Raw genomic sequence first — 18,838 nt, 5'->3', positions numbered from 1 at the left:
AGCCACATTTTATTTTTCCCTTCCCTCTTGCTGGTTCATGCCATGGAACTGCAGCCATGAAACTAGTCTGAAGTTCAGTAACACTCTGAAAGACACCTGCAAACGGGTGGGACCAAACCATGGCTCCAGGGAGGCACAATGGCCAGGGACCACCTCCCTGTTTGCAGAATGCATCTTCTGTTCATCGCATAAGGAAGAGTGAGCACCAAGACTTTTATACCTACAAAATTTTATATCTTCAAGACAAGAGCAATATATTGTTGCCAAACTACATTTACTTTTCTTGATGTAACTGCTGTTTTTTTCCAATAATTAATTTCATTTGCCCAGTAGATATAATGCATTGACTGTATGGTCCTTAGTTCCATCACCTAATGACAATGCGCATGGTGCATTACTTTGTAACCTGTGAAGGAATACATACAAGGTACAGCTAGTATATAAAAAGATACTTACTTTTCACCAAGAGAGCCACAGGTAACATCAGTTGACAGAGAAAAGGCAAAATTTTCAGTCACTTCAATGAAGTGACTGAATCCCCTGGTGTCCTTGCGCTTCGGATTAATAAGAGCACAAAGAATCTCATAGAATAGATTTCGATTTTCAATACTGAATGCTTGACTTTTTGCTTCCACAGTTATCTGGAAAAATCCAAGTATAAAAATGTATCTCCAAAAATAAAGTACTTAAATAATAAGTATCATATAATAAAATGTTTTTTATTAACAGTTATTGGCATTAACAAAATAAGGATGAACCTATGAGGAATTAAGTGAAATCAGTATCAAAATTATATTTCAAATATACCCATTTATACTTAAAAAACATAAATAATCATTTATAAAGAAATGGCATAATTACCAAAATAGCTTATATTTAATAACTAGACAAAGCCCAAAATGACTGCATGAATCACTTCTTTTTAACTACAATAACTAACATCATGAGTCAAAATTAACCTCACTTTAACATCTACCCCAAGAATTCTTATTCTTTTGACCAACAATTAAAAAAAATAAACACAAGAATATCTGTCCATAAAAAAAGATTATTCTTAACTATCAGTGTTTCAATGAACAGAAGCCACCACATACCACTAAGTTTTTAAACATCACATGAGAAAATCATATTCTAGGTGGAGTAGTGGAGAGCTCCTGGCATTCTTGCCTTTATCGTAAGTATGAGCCTTCCTACCTTAAAGAATGGGGAAAGTTGTTGTTTGAGGACAAAGGAGAGTAAGAGGGAAAAATGCCTTCATAATTTCTTTGTTTCCTTTACAGAATGATAGGGATCACATCCTTACTGTCTGACTCAGCTCTGGTGTGAAGGCACTGACTTGCTTTTCCACTACACTCATATATCTGAAAAGTCCCTATCAATTCTTCAGCACCCCAATTAGTCATCATTTCCTCTGACTTCCACACTGTGTCCCACCTGCCTCATCACATACGTGATCAGTCTCTTGGTAGTCTGCATGTACCTTTATTAATGAACTTATGACAACACTGAAATGATTGGTCTGTCACTCTTACTAGTTAAGCTCATTGAGGAAGTGGCTCATGTTCTCCGTATTTTCTTCACATTTTTATAATCCACGGGGTACCAAGCAGAAAGCTGAGCTGAAGATGTAAGTGTAAGAGTAGCCATCTCAAAGACAGTAAGGGAGAGTGGAGAATAAACCATAAGGAAAAGGTGATCAAAAGTATACAGAATAAAATTTAACAAAGTAAAAATTACAATGGAGACAAGGAATAGCCCCTGGATACTGAAACAAACCAAATTGTGCTAAATGGAAAATCAGTTCAAGGACTGCTCCCAGGATTCAGGGAAAATATCACAAGTAGGACCAATCCACACAGAAGGAGCAGGCAGAAGTAAAAAACTGCGCAGGTCGATGACCAGCTAAAGAAGTACCTGTCTATAAATCTGCAGCTTGCTTTGTATCAGTGAAAGTTAGAGACAGAAACAATACCAGCTGTATCTGGTGATTTTTAAATATTATTCGAAGAACTAAAAAATCTTACCAGAAAACCAGACAGGAAAAAAATTATTCTAACAGAGAAACAAACATTCAGTTTGACGGACTTTTTTTTGCAAATGAAAAACCAGAAACCACCAGAGCAACATGTGGGGTTTTGAGAATTAAAGGCTAGGATCCAAAACTTCTAGGGCCACCCCACCTTTCATTCACATTCAAGGGCAAAAAAAGTTCCTTTTAGTAAAACATACACACGTACACATACACACACACATGCATGTGCACTTGAACCCCAAAGATCATTTACATAATCCTTGGTTTCCCTGGGTGCTGTTCTCCACTGCTTATATTAACTTCTCTGATATTCACAACAGTCTCGTGAAGGGGGTACTAGTGTTGGTTTGTTTTGTTTCCAGGAAAGGAAACTGAGGCGGAAAGAGAACACCTCGCCTGCCTGAGTGCACTGAGATGGTGAGGAGAAGGCACTCGTGACAGCCGCCTGCACTGACCTGAGACATGCCCCACACACCCCCCCACTGGCCTGTCCCAAACAACAGGCCTCAGTCTGGAGACAGGTCGTGCAAAACCATCACCAGCATGATGCATACCACCAGGTGGTAACGGACGGAGCTGAGACTAAGTCCTGTTCGTGTGATTATAAAATAAATCAATTGGGAAAAATAATTCTTCACATACAAGATACATAGCATAAAAAGTATATAATAAGAAGAAACATTTTTGCTCTACAAGGCCATTCATTGTATGTAAACAAGAAAAAGAGCTGCCAAAATGATCAAAATTGGCTTACAAAAAAGTAGAGAGCCAGTGTCAACCATGGGAAATATTATTTTTTAACTGTCAGGAGAGAAAACAAAAAGGGAAATTTCACAGAACATATTATCCTGTGTTCTTTCAAGTGTTCCAGAACAAAACATTAGGGGCAACACCTCCTGACTCATATTTTACCAAATTTAAAAATCAAATTTTGCATATCAAATCCAACTGTCTTAAAAGACTGACATTATTATTAAGCAAAGACAGCATTTTGACTAATTTTCATTGCACCATACCAAGGAAAATCAAAGAACAGAATATTATGTCAGAGCAAAATTTTGCAAAAACACACAGCTACATTTTATCCAAAATACGGTGAGTCATTTAAGGTTCTTGCTCTTTTTAGCACAATATTTGTGCCTTCAGAACATAAATACGTAGTCAATTCTAGTGAGTGTAATAACAACATGTAAGATTTATTGAGCTCTTTCTATAAAAAAATATATGGTATAGAGCAGATTCTATTCCAAAGAAGTTAGAATTTGGGGGGAAAAAAGACTTACAAATAAGAAATAATTTCACTTAAAATACATGACCTTACAAAATGAAGTTCTGTTGAGTACGTGGAAGTTCCACCCCTGAATTTTGGACTACTCTAGAGTTTATACTGAGTACACATGAAATATAAGAATAACTACCAGATAAAGTGTAGGTGACTCTATTTGAATTTAAGATAAGCAACCAATAATCATTTAAGTACATGCAAACATAAACATGTTTTTATTTTTAACATACTTAAAAATGCATTGATGCATTGTCCATCTAAAATTCAAAGTTAACTGGGCATCTTGTATTTTATGTGCTAAAATATTAACCCTACTATATGTAATTATATGTATTTTTTGGTACCTATTTTATTACTGCCTTATTCTCATTATAAATGTGTTTAAAACATAAAATCTTTTTGCATTTTATGGATATACCAAGCCCTTGTAAATACTGATTATTTTTTCCACTTTTTGCTATTATAAACTGTGCTGAAATAAACATTCCTATCATACATATATTTGCACAAATATTCCCCACACCACTGGAAGTCTTTTTTTCCCCTAACTAGTTTCCCCAGTTTCACTGAGATATAATTGATATATAACATTGCTGCCTTTTGACTTTGTCTGTTATATAAGCAAAAATTATTTTTTAACTTTATGTGGTCAAGTTTATCAATCATTTCCTTTATGACTTCTGGGTTTTGTTTTATGCTTTAGGAAGACCTTACCCACTTCAAACTTATATACTAAAAATGATTTGTACTTACAGTCAAGAAGGAAGCATAGGTAAACACAGCTCACCTCCTCCCACAACCACGTCAAAATTACAACTAAACTACAGAACCACCACCATTCAGAACTGCCTGAAATCTAGCTGAATGCAAGCCCTACAACTAGGGATTTAGAGAAGCCACATCAAGACTGGTGGGGTGGTCAGAGGCACAGAATGCACTACCACAACCATGTGTGGTAGAAAAACATCAGGGGAGAAATCTCAGCTATGGAGGTCCCCCTGAGGAGACAGGGGAACTAGCCCGACACAAGGCCCCCCAGCCCAGGTGTCCAGTGCCAAGAAGAGAGGTCCTCCAAACTTTTGGCTGCAAAAACCCATGAGGATTATGGCTGAGTGAGACAGGGGGCTTCTGGGGTCCTAGTAGTTTCTCTTAAAGGGCCCATGCAACAAATTACTCAGACTCATTCAATCTGAGCTCCAATGTTGGGGCGGCAGCTTCAAAGGCACCAAGGACATATCAGTGCCAGAGCTGGGGTAGGGGAAAGCTTTCTGCCAGAAATAAGTGCAGGGAGAGGCTGCTGTTCCTTCCCTGAGCCCTCCCCCAACAAAGCTGGCAGGCAGGCTCCATTTCTGAGTCTCCATCCACCTGGCTCACCCTGTTCACCCTGCCTAGTGATTCTCTGACACTTTATCCCACCCAACTTTTGAGCCCATCAAAGCTGTTTCCAGTGATTTTTCCATACCAATGGCCTATCTTGTCTCATATTTCAGACTCCTAAAATCTCTCAAACAAGCCACATCTAGCCTCAGCATGCCCTCACCTCTTGCTAAGTGGCCTTGGGCTTGGCACTAGCGCCAGACAGCTTGGTTTTAGTTTAGCCTCACCTGGACACCTCCAAGCCCAACAGAAGTAGCAGCCATCTGTAGACTGCTTTGTAGCTCATGTCAGGTGGTCCTGGATAGAACACAAGCAGCCTCTGGCCTTGATCTGCACTTTCTGGGAGGCCCCAGAGCCAGCACACCTTATAGACAGCATCATACCACTCTGAAACACCACCCAATCACCTCCACAACTGACACACTCAAGGGGCAAACTCAGCAGGCACCAGAGCCCTGCTGAAGTAAGTCCTGCACTGTAACATGGGCCCCTGCACAGCTGATCCTCTATAGTGGTCTAGGGGTCACAGTTACTTCTTGCAGCTAATTGGCCTGGGGATAAATCCTTTCCATTGATGCTCCTACAGCAATCAAGGCTCAACTACAACAAGAGGGTGTACACAGACATGAAGGGGGAACACTTGGATGGCCCAACTTGGGGGATTAAGGAGGCCGTACCACTGGGCCCTGCAGAACACTTACTACAACCAAGCCCAGGAAATATATCAGCTGTACCTAATTCACAGACACAAACACAGGGAGGCTGCCGAAATAAGGAGACAAAGAAATATGGCCCAAATGAAAGAACAGAACAAAACTCCAGAAAAAGAACTAAACAAAATGGAGATAAGCAATCTAGCAGACACAGCATTCAAAACTTTAGTTATAAGGATGTCAGTGAACTTACTGAGAACTTCAACAGTATAAAAAAAAGGACATGTAAACCATAAAAAAAGAAACAGTAAAAAATTAAGGGTACACTAACTAAAATGAAGAATAATTGACAGGGAATCAACAGTAGAGTATATGAAGCTGAGAATCAAATAAGTGATTTGGAACACAAGGAAGCATAGAATACCCAATCAGAAAAGAAAAAAAAATCCCCAAAAATGAAGACAGTATAAGGGGCCACTGGGGCAACTTCAAGCACAACAACATTTGCATCATGAAGGTGCCAGAAGAGAAAGAGCAAGACATTGAAAACATATTTGAAAAAATAATGACAGAAAACTCCTGTAACCTGGTGAAGGAAATAAACAATACAAGTCTAGAAAGCACAGTTTCAAACAAGATGAATCCAAAGAGGCTCTCAGACTAAGACACATCATAATTAAAATACAAAAAGTTAAAGACAAAGAATCTTAAAATCAGCGTGTTGTAGACCACTGCTGTGGTTTCAGGAATTGTATCTCGATCCCTTGTGGCTAAGGGCAAGGAACAACCTTTGGAATGTGAGCCGCAGGAGACAAAGCTTGTCTCTGGTAGCAAACACTGCCTCAGTTTCCTATCCCTGCCCCCAAAGCTTCATTGAGTCAATGACAGGTAAGACCCCTCACAGCAGGGGGCAACCTAAACCAGACTCATCATTTGGAAGGTCTTCATGGAAGGACTGAGGGGGAGAGGGGCTGCAACAAAGAACAATGGACTCTAGCCTCCAACTTTGACATAGCCCGAATCCCCATGTTCTCTGGGAGAAGTGCTTCCTGGCTCTAATCCCCTTAAGCCTGAATACCTGTTTGGGAGGGGTGCAGCTCCTTGCCTTGCTAGAGCGTGCCCTGGTGAAAAACCTGGCATCACAAAGACTTGCTGATAAACCTGTGAAATCTGCTCTGCTAAGAGTGCTTTCATTCATATGATAAGGGTCAGAGAGGAAATGAGTGTGTCTCCCAAAGTTTCTGCAACTCTCTTCCTGACAGACACTGACTCAGACTCTGAAGCCCTCAGATTTTTTTGAAATGTTATCTACTGTCTGATCCTTACCGTCCTGTATTCCTGTGTATTACAACCCAATAAAAGGTTATGGAAGAGGGCCCTCGGGGCCTTTTTCTCCTCGGTGAAACTGGCCACTGCTGCCCTTTGTCTCCCCTGAGAAACTGGCCACAGCCCACTTCTCCACCCCAAACAGATCTCTGCATGTCTCAGCCATATTCATTCTCGTGTCTGTGGCACTCGAGGAGACTCGAGAAGAAGTCGCTCCCACATCAGCCAGAGAAAAGCAATCAGTTACTTACAAGGGAGCTCCATAGACGTCAGCTGATTTCTCAACAGTAACTTTGCAGGCCAGAATATAGTCAACGAAATTCTAATAACTATGCATGGTGTCAGATGGGTACCAGAGTTATGAGATAATCACTTGGTAAGTTATATACTGTCTAATCATTGAGGTGTACACCTAAAACTAATATAATATTGTAGTCAACTGTAATTAAAAATAAAAATGATTTGAGTTAAAAATGATTCATCCATGTTTTCTGCTTCCATGATTTCAGTTTTACAATTAAATCTCTGATCTGCCTGTTATTTATTTTGGGGTAGTGTTTAAGGGAGTGATTCGGTTCTATTTTTCTTTCAAGTGGTTAAATTAGCTATCACAACACCATTTACAGAGTAACTTTTGACCACTGATCTAAACTGTCACCTTTATCATATATGAAATATTTATATGCACTTGCATTTATCTCTTCACTTTTTGTTCTGTTCCACTGATCTGAATGTCTATGCCTATTCCATAACCACCCTGATTTCATCTGGGGAGGTGAGGACCCTCTCATTTTTCTTCTTTTTCAAAAACTTTCTGCCCATTCTAACATGTATATTCTTGCAAATGAACTATAGCATCATTTTTTCCAGGTAAAAAAATTCAAAGTAATTTATTTTGATAGGGTTTCTATTTTATCATAGGTTAAGGAAAATTGTTCTCTCTCTAATACTATTTCTTTTGACAAACAAGGTATAGATTTCTATTTATTCAAGTCTTTTATACTACTCTAGAAATTTTCAATGTTCTTTAGATGATATATAAGATATAATATGTGCGACTATTAAATCAGTTACTCAGATCAACAGATGTAAGTATTGACATACACATAAAAATAGGTTGAAAATAAAACCTGGTTGGTCTAAGTCCACACCAATTTGAACGCCTTTAGTTATTTGGTCATTCCTGGGATTTCCTTTTTGTGAAAGTTTTCAGCGCCCTGGAGGAGCAGAGAATAAGCAGAGGGAAAAAGCTCCTCCTGTTCTCTGTCACTTAAACAGGAAAATGTTGTAGGTATTCTAATTCAAGTTCTCTTTTTACAGAATCGAAAAAACTGAGACGTAGTTTTAAAAGGTACCCATCCACTTTGGAGAGACAGACAGAGCCTGTAGCCTCTGACACCCAGTGCCCCTTTCCAGACACCAGGCTGTCCCTCCTGCTGCAGCAGATAACTCATCACTCTCTGCATTTATGACTGAGGTGTCCAAAAAGGCATTAAGTCCCATGCAAACAAAAGTACAGTGTTAAATACAAGAAATTCTATTCCTATGTTCAGAAATTTAACTCTATTATAATTTCATGATAACTATCATTATAGATGTGTATGTTTTCTTATTTTCTTCATTTATGAAACCTTACCAAACCGACTACTGACACTTGCAAGCACTTACCTTGTCTATTAAGTGCATCACGGCACTGAGCTGCTCATCAGTGTTCTCTGTGGCCACTTTCATGCTGATGCTGTGAAGCACTCTGTTGAGAATGTCACCATCTAGGGGCTGCTGGAGCTGATCTGCAAGCCCCCAAACGGCCTGCAAGTCTGCGTCAGAGACCAGCGTGATGTTGGCAGTCCCGTACACTTTATCAATTTTGGCACCACCTTTTGGGTCAAAAAGCACAACCTGGAAGCGTTTAGGAAATGGATTTAAAGACCCTGTGTCCGGGGTTAAGATGACATCCAAAACAGTGTTTCTCTGGCCAGGTTCAAAGACCAAGGTGCCTTCAGTTCTCACAAAATCCTTCCCGGAAATAGCGGGAGATATGAGAGCACGACCCATTGTTTCAGCGCTCCTCAACTCCTGGAAATGAAACAACATGCTTCAGTGAGGCCGCAGCACCTCCTCTCCCGTCTTAAATGAACTCCTACTCCTTAAACAAACCCTGTTTCTCTCAAGCATAGTGATGGGCCATAACAACATTACAACTAAATCATTGGGTTTTATACTTTTTCTAATCTCCTACAATAAGTTGGAGGGGAAAGGGTACACCATACATGGAAGAGCTTAGAAAAAACAGATACCTCTGAGTAGACCAAGGAAGAGAATGACAACTGTCACTACTGCCTCACAGAACTTCTGCAATTGTGGACACACTGAAAATTGTGCTGTATACAACACATGCCACAAACTATAAGTATGGACAAAAAGAGGGAATATTTACATTTTCATTTTCACCTAGAAATGTGGGGGAGATTTGGTATTTGGAGACAGATAAAGAGAAAGCAGAGGGATGAAAGGAGGAAACAGGAGAAATTGGCTATCTTGTTATTTTTACTTAGATAAGAAAATAGCCAAAGGAATAAATAAGGACTTCGGGCCCATATAGCTCTGAATTTCTTCAAACTTTGGTTGTTAAAAGGTTTTTTTTGCAAATTGAAGCATGAGAGCTTAGTCAAGGAAGAACCAAAGTAATATGCTGCTATTTACTATTGGGCGAACGAATATTAAACTCCTAATACCTGCCAGGTGACATACTGTGGACACAGATATGAACAACAGAATACGTGCCCTCATGGAACTTAGCAGAGGGCACAGATAGTATAAAAGTTATAGAATTAACAACATGACTTTAGACAAAGATGAATTCTATGAAGAAGAATAGGGATAGGTAGGGGCGCACAGGGTGGTGGTAAGGGTACTATTTTAGATAAGGTTGCTCAGCGAAGCTCTTGATGTGATATTTGAGCAGGGACCTCAGTGATGTAAGGGAACAGGCCACATTAGGATCTGAGGGGAAATATTCTATGCAAAGGGAATAGTGCTTACAAAGGTGCCGAGGAAGAGCCAGAAGGGCAATGTATTTGGAAAAACAACAAAAGTACAAGAAGTGGGCATCAGAGAGGTGGGCAGGGGCCAGATCATGCACACCCATTTTACCAGGTGTGGCAGTAAGATACTGCAGGATCCCAGAAGAGTGACACATTTCATTCCATATTTTATGACTCATCTGGCTCTCATGCATAGTTAGGCTATAGCAGGAGATGTGCATGAGGCAGGGAGGATAGGAGGTTTTTTCATTAGCTCATGCAAAAAACAATGGTAATTTGAAGTAGGGTTGCATGAGTAGAAAGAGGGATATGAGTTCAGATTGGGACTATCCTTTGCTGAGTCAATAGGTGGAGAGGAAGAGGAGAACTGAGGATTTTTGCTGTAATGAATGGTGGAAAACTGGGGAAATATTGTCCAGGGAGAACTCAAGAGTTATTTAGTATATATATTAAGCTTCAGGTGCTTTTTAGACATTCAAATGAGGATGTCAAGCAGAAGCAGTCAGATATATGTATGACTCTCCAGATCAGGATGGTAAAGAGGCTGCTGATAAAAATCCAGCAGTTCCCATTTTACAGATGACATTTGAAGAAAACAGATCTGGATGGTCTCACCTAGAGAGTGCATCTGTCTTTGTGCACCCCACTATTTACTGGTTGTGAAGACCAGCGAGGCAACAGGAAAGAGCTGCCAGTGAGGTGAGGGCTGAGAGCAAGTAAGGAGGCTGCTCCGGAAGCCCAAAGGACAAGAGGATGCTTCCAGAGGAGGAAGTGACCAAGTGCATAAAAAAATGAAAAATCAATGAAGACAAAAGGTTTTTAAGAACACCTGCAGCAAAATAATAAAAGAAAACAACTTGGAGAAGGAAATGACAGAAAAGCCTGTCAACTTCAGACTGAGTAAGTATCCACTGGAATACTGCATCACCGTGGTAGTGAAAGAACGACGTACACAACATGCGTATTTCTCAGAAACGTGTTCTTGACAAAAGAAATGCACCACAAAACAATACAACTGGCAGGACCTAATTTGCATAATTTCCAAAACGGATAAACCTAAACAGCATATGGCAGATGGTGAAACTATAAATAAAAGCAAGGAAATAATTCAACATGAAATTCAGGGTGTAGGTTACTTGCAAGATGGGGAGAGGTTATCCTGCAAGGAAAATGCAGGCTGGCACCAGAGAAGGGTTCATAGCGGTTCATTCTGTGATCCTGAGAAAGCTGAATTTTGTAAGCTAGGTGGTGGTGACTTTGTTACTATAAACTGCACAGATACAACTGTCTACACTTTTCTGGTAGGATTTCACAATTCAGAAATTTAAAGAAAATGGAACAACCAATCTGCTCTTGTATTTATAAAATACATGTAAAAATGAGAAGCACTATGTAATTTAAAAGAAACAATATGAGAATAAGAAGGAAAGGCATGTTCTTTCATGAGCTTGTGTGCTGTGGGTTGGTACACACACACAAATATAAATCAGAATAGCAACTTGGTCCATAATTATTTTCTCATTCTTGCCAGCTACTGGAAAATAGAATTTTATGTCCTTCGCTTCCAGTAATGTGCTAGCATTCAGAGTGAGAGAATGCAAGAGCAGCGAAACAACAGGAAAATAAAAATAATACCAAAGAAGCGACACACTTATTTCTCATCTTTGCAATTATTTTAATTTGGAGATAATTGTAGATTCACATGCAGGTATAAGAAATAGTGGAGCAGTATCCTGCACCCTTTCCCCAGTCGCCCTGGTTGGTAGCCTTCTGCGTAGCTGTACTGGGTCACAGCGGATGCTGGCACAGGCACAGTGGACAGATAGAATGCTCCCATCGCCACGGGGATCCGTCATGTTGTTACAGGGTTATAAAAATGCTACACGTTTCATGCGAGTGGCAGCATGTGTTTTGCAAGGAATCATTTATGTCGAATGTAGGCAGAATATAAATAAATATGATGGAGATAGTGGAACTCAGATTCTATTTTTGGCAACCTCAATCCTTTCTCATCTGAGTGCATAAACTAAGTTAAAGTGTGCCTGAAATCTCTTCCTCATCTGTTCATCTCCAGTTCCCTTCCTGCATTCTGCAAAGTAGTCAGCCTATGGTGACACATGTTTCATGGGAGAAGAAGAATGAAGTGCATATTTCTTCTCATTTCTCTTCCTAACTTAAATACTCAGAAAAAAATACAAAAATCTCTCTATTATGAATCATTCTTATTGTGTTCATAGCTATTTATAGTGGAGTTTATTTCTAGATCCTCATGTGATAGAGAGTTCTGTCTTCCCATGCGCCAAGCTGTGGACTCTGTCATAAAGACAAGCTTTTCTGCCTGTTGAGCTCCCTCGATAAGTCACCAGCCAGGGCTCCCGCCCTTACCTCCCATCCCGACTCACTGACTGCTACAGCAAACTGGCTGCACAAATGTGTTCTATGCAGAAAACGTTCTACGTGTTTGAGCCACCCAACAGTGACACAACCAAGCATATATTAAACAGCACCTTTAAAAAAATCTTTGAAACCTTGAGGCCTAACAAGCCACCAAGTCTGGAATCTTTCAAACAGGGGAAATGGTGGTGCCGTCCAAAATAGCAGTTTTCATATTGTGGGTTTCTTGGCGTTATTTATATGAGTCAAGAAGAACAAAATCCAGGGCAAGTTCCAATCCCCAGAATCGTGCTTTAAGCAGAGGAGATAATACTTTTGTTTTAGTGTGGTAGAATTTTGCTGCTAAAACAAAGTTTAAAAAGCACTGCTGGGAAGGCTTGTGGCGTTGCCCGGGCCAAGCCCAGCGTCTGGTCACTTCACGTTCCACGGTTTCCCTCTTCTGAGCCCCTGACACCTACCGGCTCCTTCTCTTTCACCTGGGGTCACCTACTAGGGTGGATGTGAAAGTGGCAGGAAGACAACATGTACTTATGGATTTAAAGAAACATAAATATCTGTTAGTATTTGAGGTGCTGGGAAAGATTTTCAACCAGTTCAGGCACAAACAATAATGAAGACCCTTACTTTTCATTTCTGGTTTTATATAGTTACATTTTGAAGAAATTTTAACTCTAGAAATCATATAGAACAGATTTATGAAAGACAGTTTGCACTGCAAACCACATTTTTCAAAAGAAAGAAAAATATGAGAGAATATCATTTTAAAACATGATGCAAGTGAAAATAATTGAACTGTTTCAAGGATGAAGTTTAATGTAATAAATATAATGTGAATTCTGATGGAATCATAAGAAAATAATATACTGATTATTCTTCCTTTCATCACACATGCTATAGTTAAAGAAGAAACCCTTAATGTATCTCGATGTATTTCCCACGCTCACCTGGGTACTGAAGTTAACAGACACCATTAGTCCTGTCCCAGAGTCTCTGGCCACCTGCAAACTGATTAAAGTGGCCTTTTTATGAGCTACTGGCAGCCGAGAACCCACAGAAAAATACACGAGGCTCCCAGGTTCACTGCTCTGTAAGAACTTAATCTGTGCGAATCGGGCACTATTGTTTATTGCTGCTCCAGCAGTTACGTCATACAGCTCCACAAAAAAATACACCTCAACTTGTGGTACCTGATGATGAAAAAAGAAGGAAAAAAGATGATAACTAATACATTTCTATTTTTAGATAATTCTGATGTTAAGAATTAGTACTATTCATATACATAATTACAGAAAAACATATTTAGAAATACAGTACATATAATTACAGAGTTAGAATCTGATGTTAGAGGACCATGGAACTTACTTTTTGGGCCTTTCTGTAAGAAACACTGTTACTCTCCCTGGGTAAGCTTCTCACTATAAAATCAATGTCAGGAGACAACCTATGTGTACTTCAGTAAGCAAAAGGATAAATAAAAGATATTCACACAATGAAATGCTATTTAACAGTTAAAAGAAGTGAACTATTTCAATACTTTTCAGTATGGATGGATCTGATAACATTAACGAGTGGAAAAAATCCGGTTGCATGGTGATATGTGCAGCATGATACAATAAATGCAAACCTAAACATTATATAAAGCTTACTATACACCCTTAATGGATACATATACATTTACATATTTAAAAATTAAAGTGCCCTGACTAGGTGGCTCAGGAGCCAGGGTTGGGGGGAGGCCAGGGCAGGGCCTGGCGCTGGAGAATGTCCCTTTAGGCAGAGGAAAAAGAGAATGTCAACTTTGTCAGAAAGGTTTTATTTGTAAAGGGTTAAACATAAATATGACAACATACTCATAATAGTAAATTCGGTGATTTTATGTATTTTCCAAAATTTAGTATCAAACAAGTCTAAATTTAATCTGTTGATTATAGTTTGTTCATGTTTCCCTGTAGTTCTTTCTCAACAATCTCAAATAGTTCATTTTCTAAAGTCGGCATTCAATTTTATCACATCCTGTCAATCGCTGTTTTTACTTATTCACTCTTACATATAATAATCTAAGCATTGCTAGCTTCCTGTCATAACTCAAACAAGCTACGCTGATGTACTTCCAACTGCATCTGTCATTGTCTGATCTGATACAATGAATCATTTTTATTTATTGGCAAGGGCCTCATTCATTTGTTCTGTGACGATTTTAATGAGACTTATAATGTTACTTGTCATGAAATAATACAATAAACTCTTTAGTATTACCCAAAATAAGTTGTATGTTAGTCACACCATAAATGAATTTAATTTCCCTTTATAATCTGAACAAATAGACAGCTTTCCTATGGCACATATCATTCTCTGCAATTCAACGTCAGTAAGTACTGAAACATAAAGGTAGCTGCTGTACTCTTCCCACTTTTGAGAAACGACTTTGGCAGCTATGTTAAACTAAAACACTACAAAAGTATGGGTAATTTTATTCAAGAACTATCATCCCCTAATGGCCAAGTGAGCTTGAATTTGCAATAGTTTCATTTAATTAAAGATTTCAACACTATACTATTTTATTTTTCAGCATATTACATACATTACAACAGAGACTCTTGTCTTTAGTTTCCAGTAAAATATTTCTTCTCATTGTGATGATGATTAGAATATTACTTATAACCACTTAGAGTCAAAATGATACATTATAATCTGAATAAGGAACCATCTAAAATTGAAACCGTGTACAGATGGATGTCAACGTATACTTCAACTACAGACAAAAGAGATCATCCAGTCTTGCAAAGAAAAATACAATTCAAACACTATCCTAGAAATCTATTGGGAAACCAAAGCTCACAGATCGTACCTAAACCTCTCTAGACTGGGGTGTGACTGGAGACCGCACCGGAACCTACTCCATGTGGGCTGCCAGCGGGCCCCTCTCCTAGTGGGTCAGAAGCACCCCAGGGTAATCTTTTGCCCAACTAGACACAATGATTTTTCCCGGATCCATATTTGCTCAGTAGCAGTCACTCAAAGTAATAATAAAACAGTATCTTATACTTAAATATTTTTTAAAATATTTGAAACAGATATTTAAACAATCTGTTTAAATAGAATTTGTGGGTTAATAATGTTTCCTAAGTTAATTAACTATTACCTTTATACATTTTGCAAATAAAGAACGATTAGGTAAAACAGCAGAGAAAGGGGAAGTTCAAAAGCCAAGTTTTAATTGTGGCCGAATAGTTCACTAGGTAGGGAAACTTTCTGAAGTTGTTCATAACTTGAAAATGAAAGTCCTGAATAACTGTAGAGATGACAATTGGAGGTATTATAGAGTAGAAAAACTTAGAGATGAGGGTCAGGAGACTGGATTGAGTTTAGGAGAAGCCACCATTAATCAATGGTATAATTCTCTGAATGAATGTATTGTTCGTTGTGCTGTGATGTTTCAGCTCCCCCACCACTAGTTTCACAGCACCTACTACTAAATCTCTAAACTGCCTTGGGTTGCCTTCCCATCCATCCACGGTGGGTAACAGTTACACCAGCCTTCTATCATGAAGGGCTGATTCCTTTCCAAGAACTGTGTGAAGAACCTCTCATTCATTATCTAATTTAAACTAACAGCACCTATTACTAACTCCAACAAACCTGGGAGGCTCAGGAAGGCTAAGTAACTTATCTAATGTCATCTGGCTAATCAGTGGAGGAACTGAGATTTGAATCTAGGTTTTCTATTATCGGAGCCCAAACGCTTAACACCATACTACCTCCCAGAACAAGTGCAGTGCCCTTTGATAAAAAATAAAGAGATGGTTCTTAGGTCAAAAGTCAAAGAAAAGTTAGTTGTGCTGCTCTGGTAGTAGCACCAAAATAATCTCAAAGTCCACTGCAGAAGCACAGGCCTGCAGAACCAGCTTCATTTATATGTCTAGGGGTCAGTTTATCAGAAATGACAAGTTTGTACCACATGAGCAATAAGTTTCCTTGTAGTGAAAAAGTTATTGTTAAAATGCATATGAGAAGCTCACAGTACTTTTTTAAAACATAATTTTCCATTCTTCTGTGAATATAATCTTCCCTCTTGTTGAATTTTCTGTTACCGAAAGTGGAATGTGTATTACTCTTGCCTACGCCTTTCCTTTTAATAGCTGAGAAGACAATAAAAACACAATGCCTTGAAAATTAGCTGCAGTATAAAGCTCAGCTCTATGATTTGAAAAATCATTAGAAGGAGAAATAAGAGGTGAGGTCAGATTCTCTCTTGTCCAACTGAAACTACTTGCATATAGGCTCAGTAGCATTTCCCATACTAGGAAAAACATACACACAGTTAACATCCTATGTCCGATTATATTCTCTTAAACCTTGATTACAATATCTTTAGTACCTATGAATTTCCTTAGTATTCTCCTGCAAGAGGGGCAAGCTCAGAAGCAGCAGTCTCTTCTCTCACCTACGTTCCAACTTTCCTGTTTACCTCGCTTTCAGCTCCTGTAAACCACCTCTGTTTGACTCTCTTCCTTTCTCTCTCCCTCCTGCAGGAAGAGACCCCTTCGAACAGCATTAGAGTGCAGTTCTCCAGATGTTTTGAATCTATTGAAATCTTTCCAGGAGCCTAATTCACCAAAAATCTTACTTGAAATAAAACGCTCAACAGAATTTTCAATAACTCATGTATGCAACACATATTTATGGAGGATGATGGGAGGAATACGGCTGAGATCCAATAGTCAAGACAAAATTAAATCTTGACCCCACATAAAACCAATAACTTTCAGAAGAAAGGTATAGATAGTCTTTGCGATTTAGAGAATTCAGACTCCTAACTTAATATTAGGGAGATATTAGGGAAGGCATCACAGAGGAAGAGGTATTCCGATCAGTCCTGAAGGGAGAGTTAGTAAATGCAGGATTGTGGGGGTTGAAGGCATGAACCTATTTGAACAAATGCACAGAAGAGGATTTAAATGTTTTTGAGTAGAATAAGATGATGAAATATTTTGAATATTGTCATTTCAGTTCTTCCTTTTCAGTGTGATAAGAAGTATTAGTAGCTAACCAAACTTCCATTCAAGAAAAGTAAAATACAATAATATATTAAATTAGAAAAAATCAGTGGGAATTTGGTATTTTAAAACTTATTTTTCAAACTCTATCACTACCAAGATGATGTAGAGCAGCACTTTTGCCAACCAGTAACTCTCACGTATTCCCCTAGTTCATGCATTTAGACCTCTAAAATTCTTTCTGATGAAAAAATCAAGTTCTTGGACAGTCATTGATTTGAATGGCTTAGTCTGGGAAAAATCAGACTGGCTGTGGCATATATGTTAATCGTACTTAAAAAATAAACTTCCAGAGATTTTTTAAAGCAAAATGAAAAGACAAAAGACCAGCTTTATTGGAGCTTTCAGTGACAGAACATGACTATTTAAGTAGCAAAAACAAAATCATTTAGTAATTAAAATTAGCTGATTTTGAGCCTTTAAAAAATGTGTATATAAATGGATCTGTGTAGTTCAAACCCATGTTGTTCAAGAGTCAACTGTATTTTTGATCCACAGTTGGGAATCCACGGATGTAGAGAACTGACTTAGGTTGGAAGCGCATTTCAACTTCAAGGGCAGTTGGTATCCCTAACCCCAGCATTGTTCAGGGTCAGCTGTAACTGCATTTGTGCATGCTTTTTCTGTTGTTTTAAGTGTTTGACATGTACAAAGGCACTACAATATTTTTGAACATTCATCACATTATGAGTAGTTTTTGTATTAAGTATTTGAGATTAATAAATTAATTCATAGACAAAAAAGGAAGTACTACTGAGTGCTCCTTAGGCATTAAAGTATCACAGAATAGTCATTTTTTTTAAAGCCACATATCATTACTAAGTGACTAAATCTCTGTTAGGTCATCTGTGACCAATACCATCTGAATAATGCAGATTCCTCTGGAAAGGGAGGGACACCTGTCTCCTAAGTGCTACACGTAACATGAACCAACAGAAATTTACCCAAAGGCTCACCAAGCATGGCCTCTCTACCTCTTACGTAGATCAAAACAGAACTTTCTTAACTACTATGTGAATAGATAGTAAGAGAACTTTCATTCTATGATAAAGTATATACATATAATATCAAATCTATAGACATAATAAAAGCAAAACACTAAATGTTCAGAATAATCAGAGACACTAATTGGCTGAAAATGACTCTAGGGCTCATGCACGCAATGAGCAGGTGGGCCAGGAAAAATCTCAGAAATGTGAAGAAACAGAAACAGAGAAAACTGATGAGTTTTTGAGAAATAAAAAAGAGATATAACTGACATATGTATTAGTTGTAAGTGTACAATAGTGAGCTTATTTACAAAAATTCTCTAATGAAACCAATTCTAAGTCAGAAGTCTGTCACCTAGCAAAGAGATTTCCACATTACGGCCAGACAAAACGCAAAGAACCTTCACATAACCAATGTGTCCGTTCCAATAACCTGGCCTTGAAATACTAATTCTAAAGAAATACAATTAGAAGTGGACGATACTGTACCCCATCGTTTCTTACCTTCCCCGGTTTGAGTTCCATGATGATAAAGCACTTTGTTTGACCCACTGTACACGTTGTAGTCCCTGACACAGAGAGAAGTTCATCCTTCAGGTTCACACCATCCTTCTGGAGCACAGCGGCTGTTTTGTTAAATGTGACTCGCCAAAAGACCTTGACGTCTTCAAAGGCCCTAGG

At 38.6% G+C, this 18,838-nt stretch overlaps 1 protein-coding gene across 1 annotated transcript in view; it reads right to left on the bottom strand.

Annotated features, from left to right (window-relative positions):
* The window catches only part of ADGRV1 (adhesion G protein-coupled receptor V1), a 519,907-nt gene that overhangs the window by 282,052 nt on the left and 219,017 nt on the right, over positions 1 to 18,838 (bottom strand). Inside the window, exons 77-80 of the mRNA XM_053664484.1 lie at positions 18,662 to 18,833; positions 13,056 to 13,298; positions 8,342 to 8,749; positions 457 to 641 (exon numbers count right to left, since the gene is read on the bottom strand). Coding sequence (XP_053520459.1) covers positions 457 to 641; positions 8,342 to 8,749; positions 13,056 to 13,298; positions 18,662 to 18,833 — 1,008 coding nt within the window. The remainder of the gene's footprint in view (positions 1 to 456; positions 642 to 8,341; positions 8,750 to 13,055; positions 13,299 to 18,661; positions 18,834 to 18,838) is intronic.

This window comes from Artibeus jamaicensis, unplaced genomic scaffold, assembly GCF_021234435.1.
Source record: "Artibeus jamaicensis isolate MK-2021 breed Jamaican fruit bat unplaced genomic scaffold, CSHL_Jam_final contig_373, whole genome shotgun sequence".
In the NCBI taxonomy this organism is placed as follows: Eukaryota; Metazoa; Chordata; class Mammalia; order Chiroptera; family Phyllostomidae; genus Artibeus; species Artibeus jamaicensis.
This window is presented reverse-complemented; position numbering and strand designations above follow the sequence as displayed.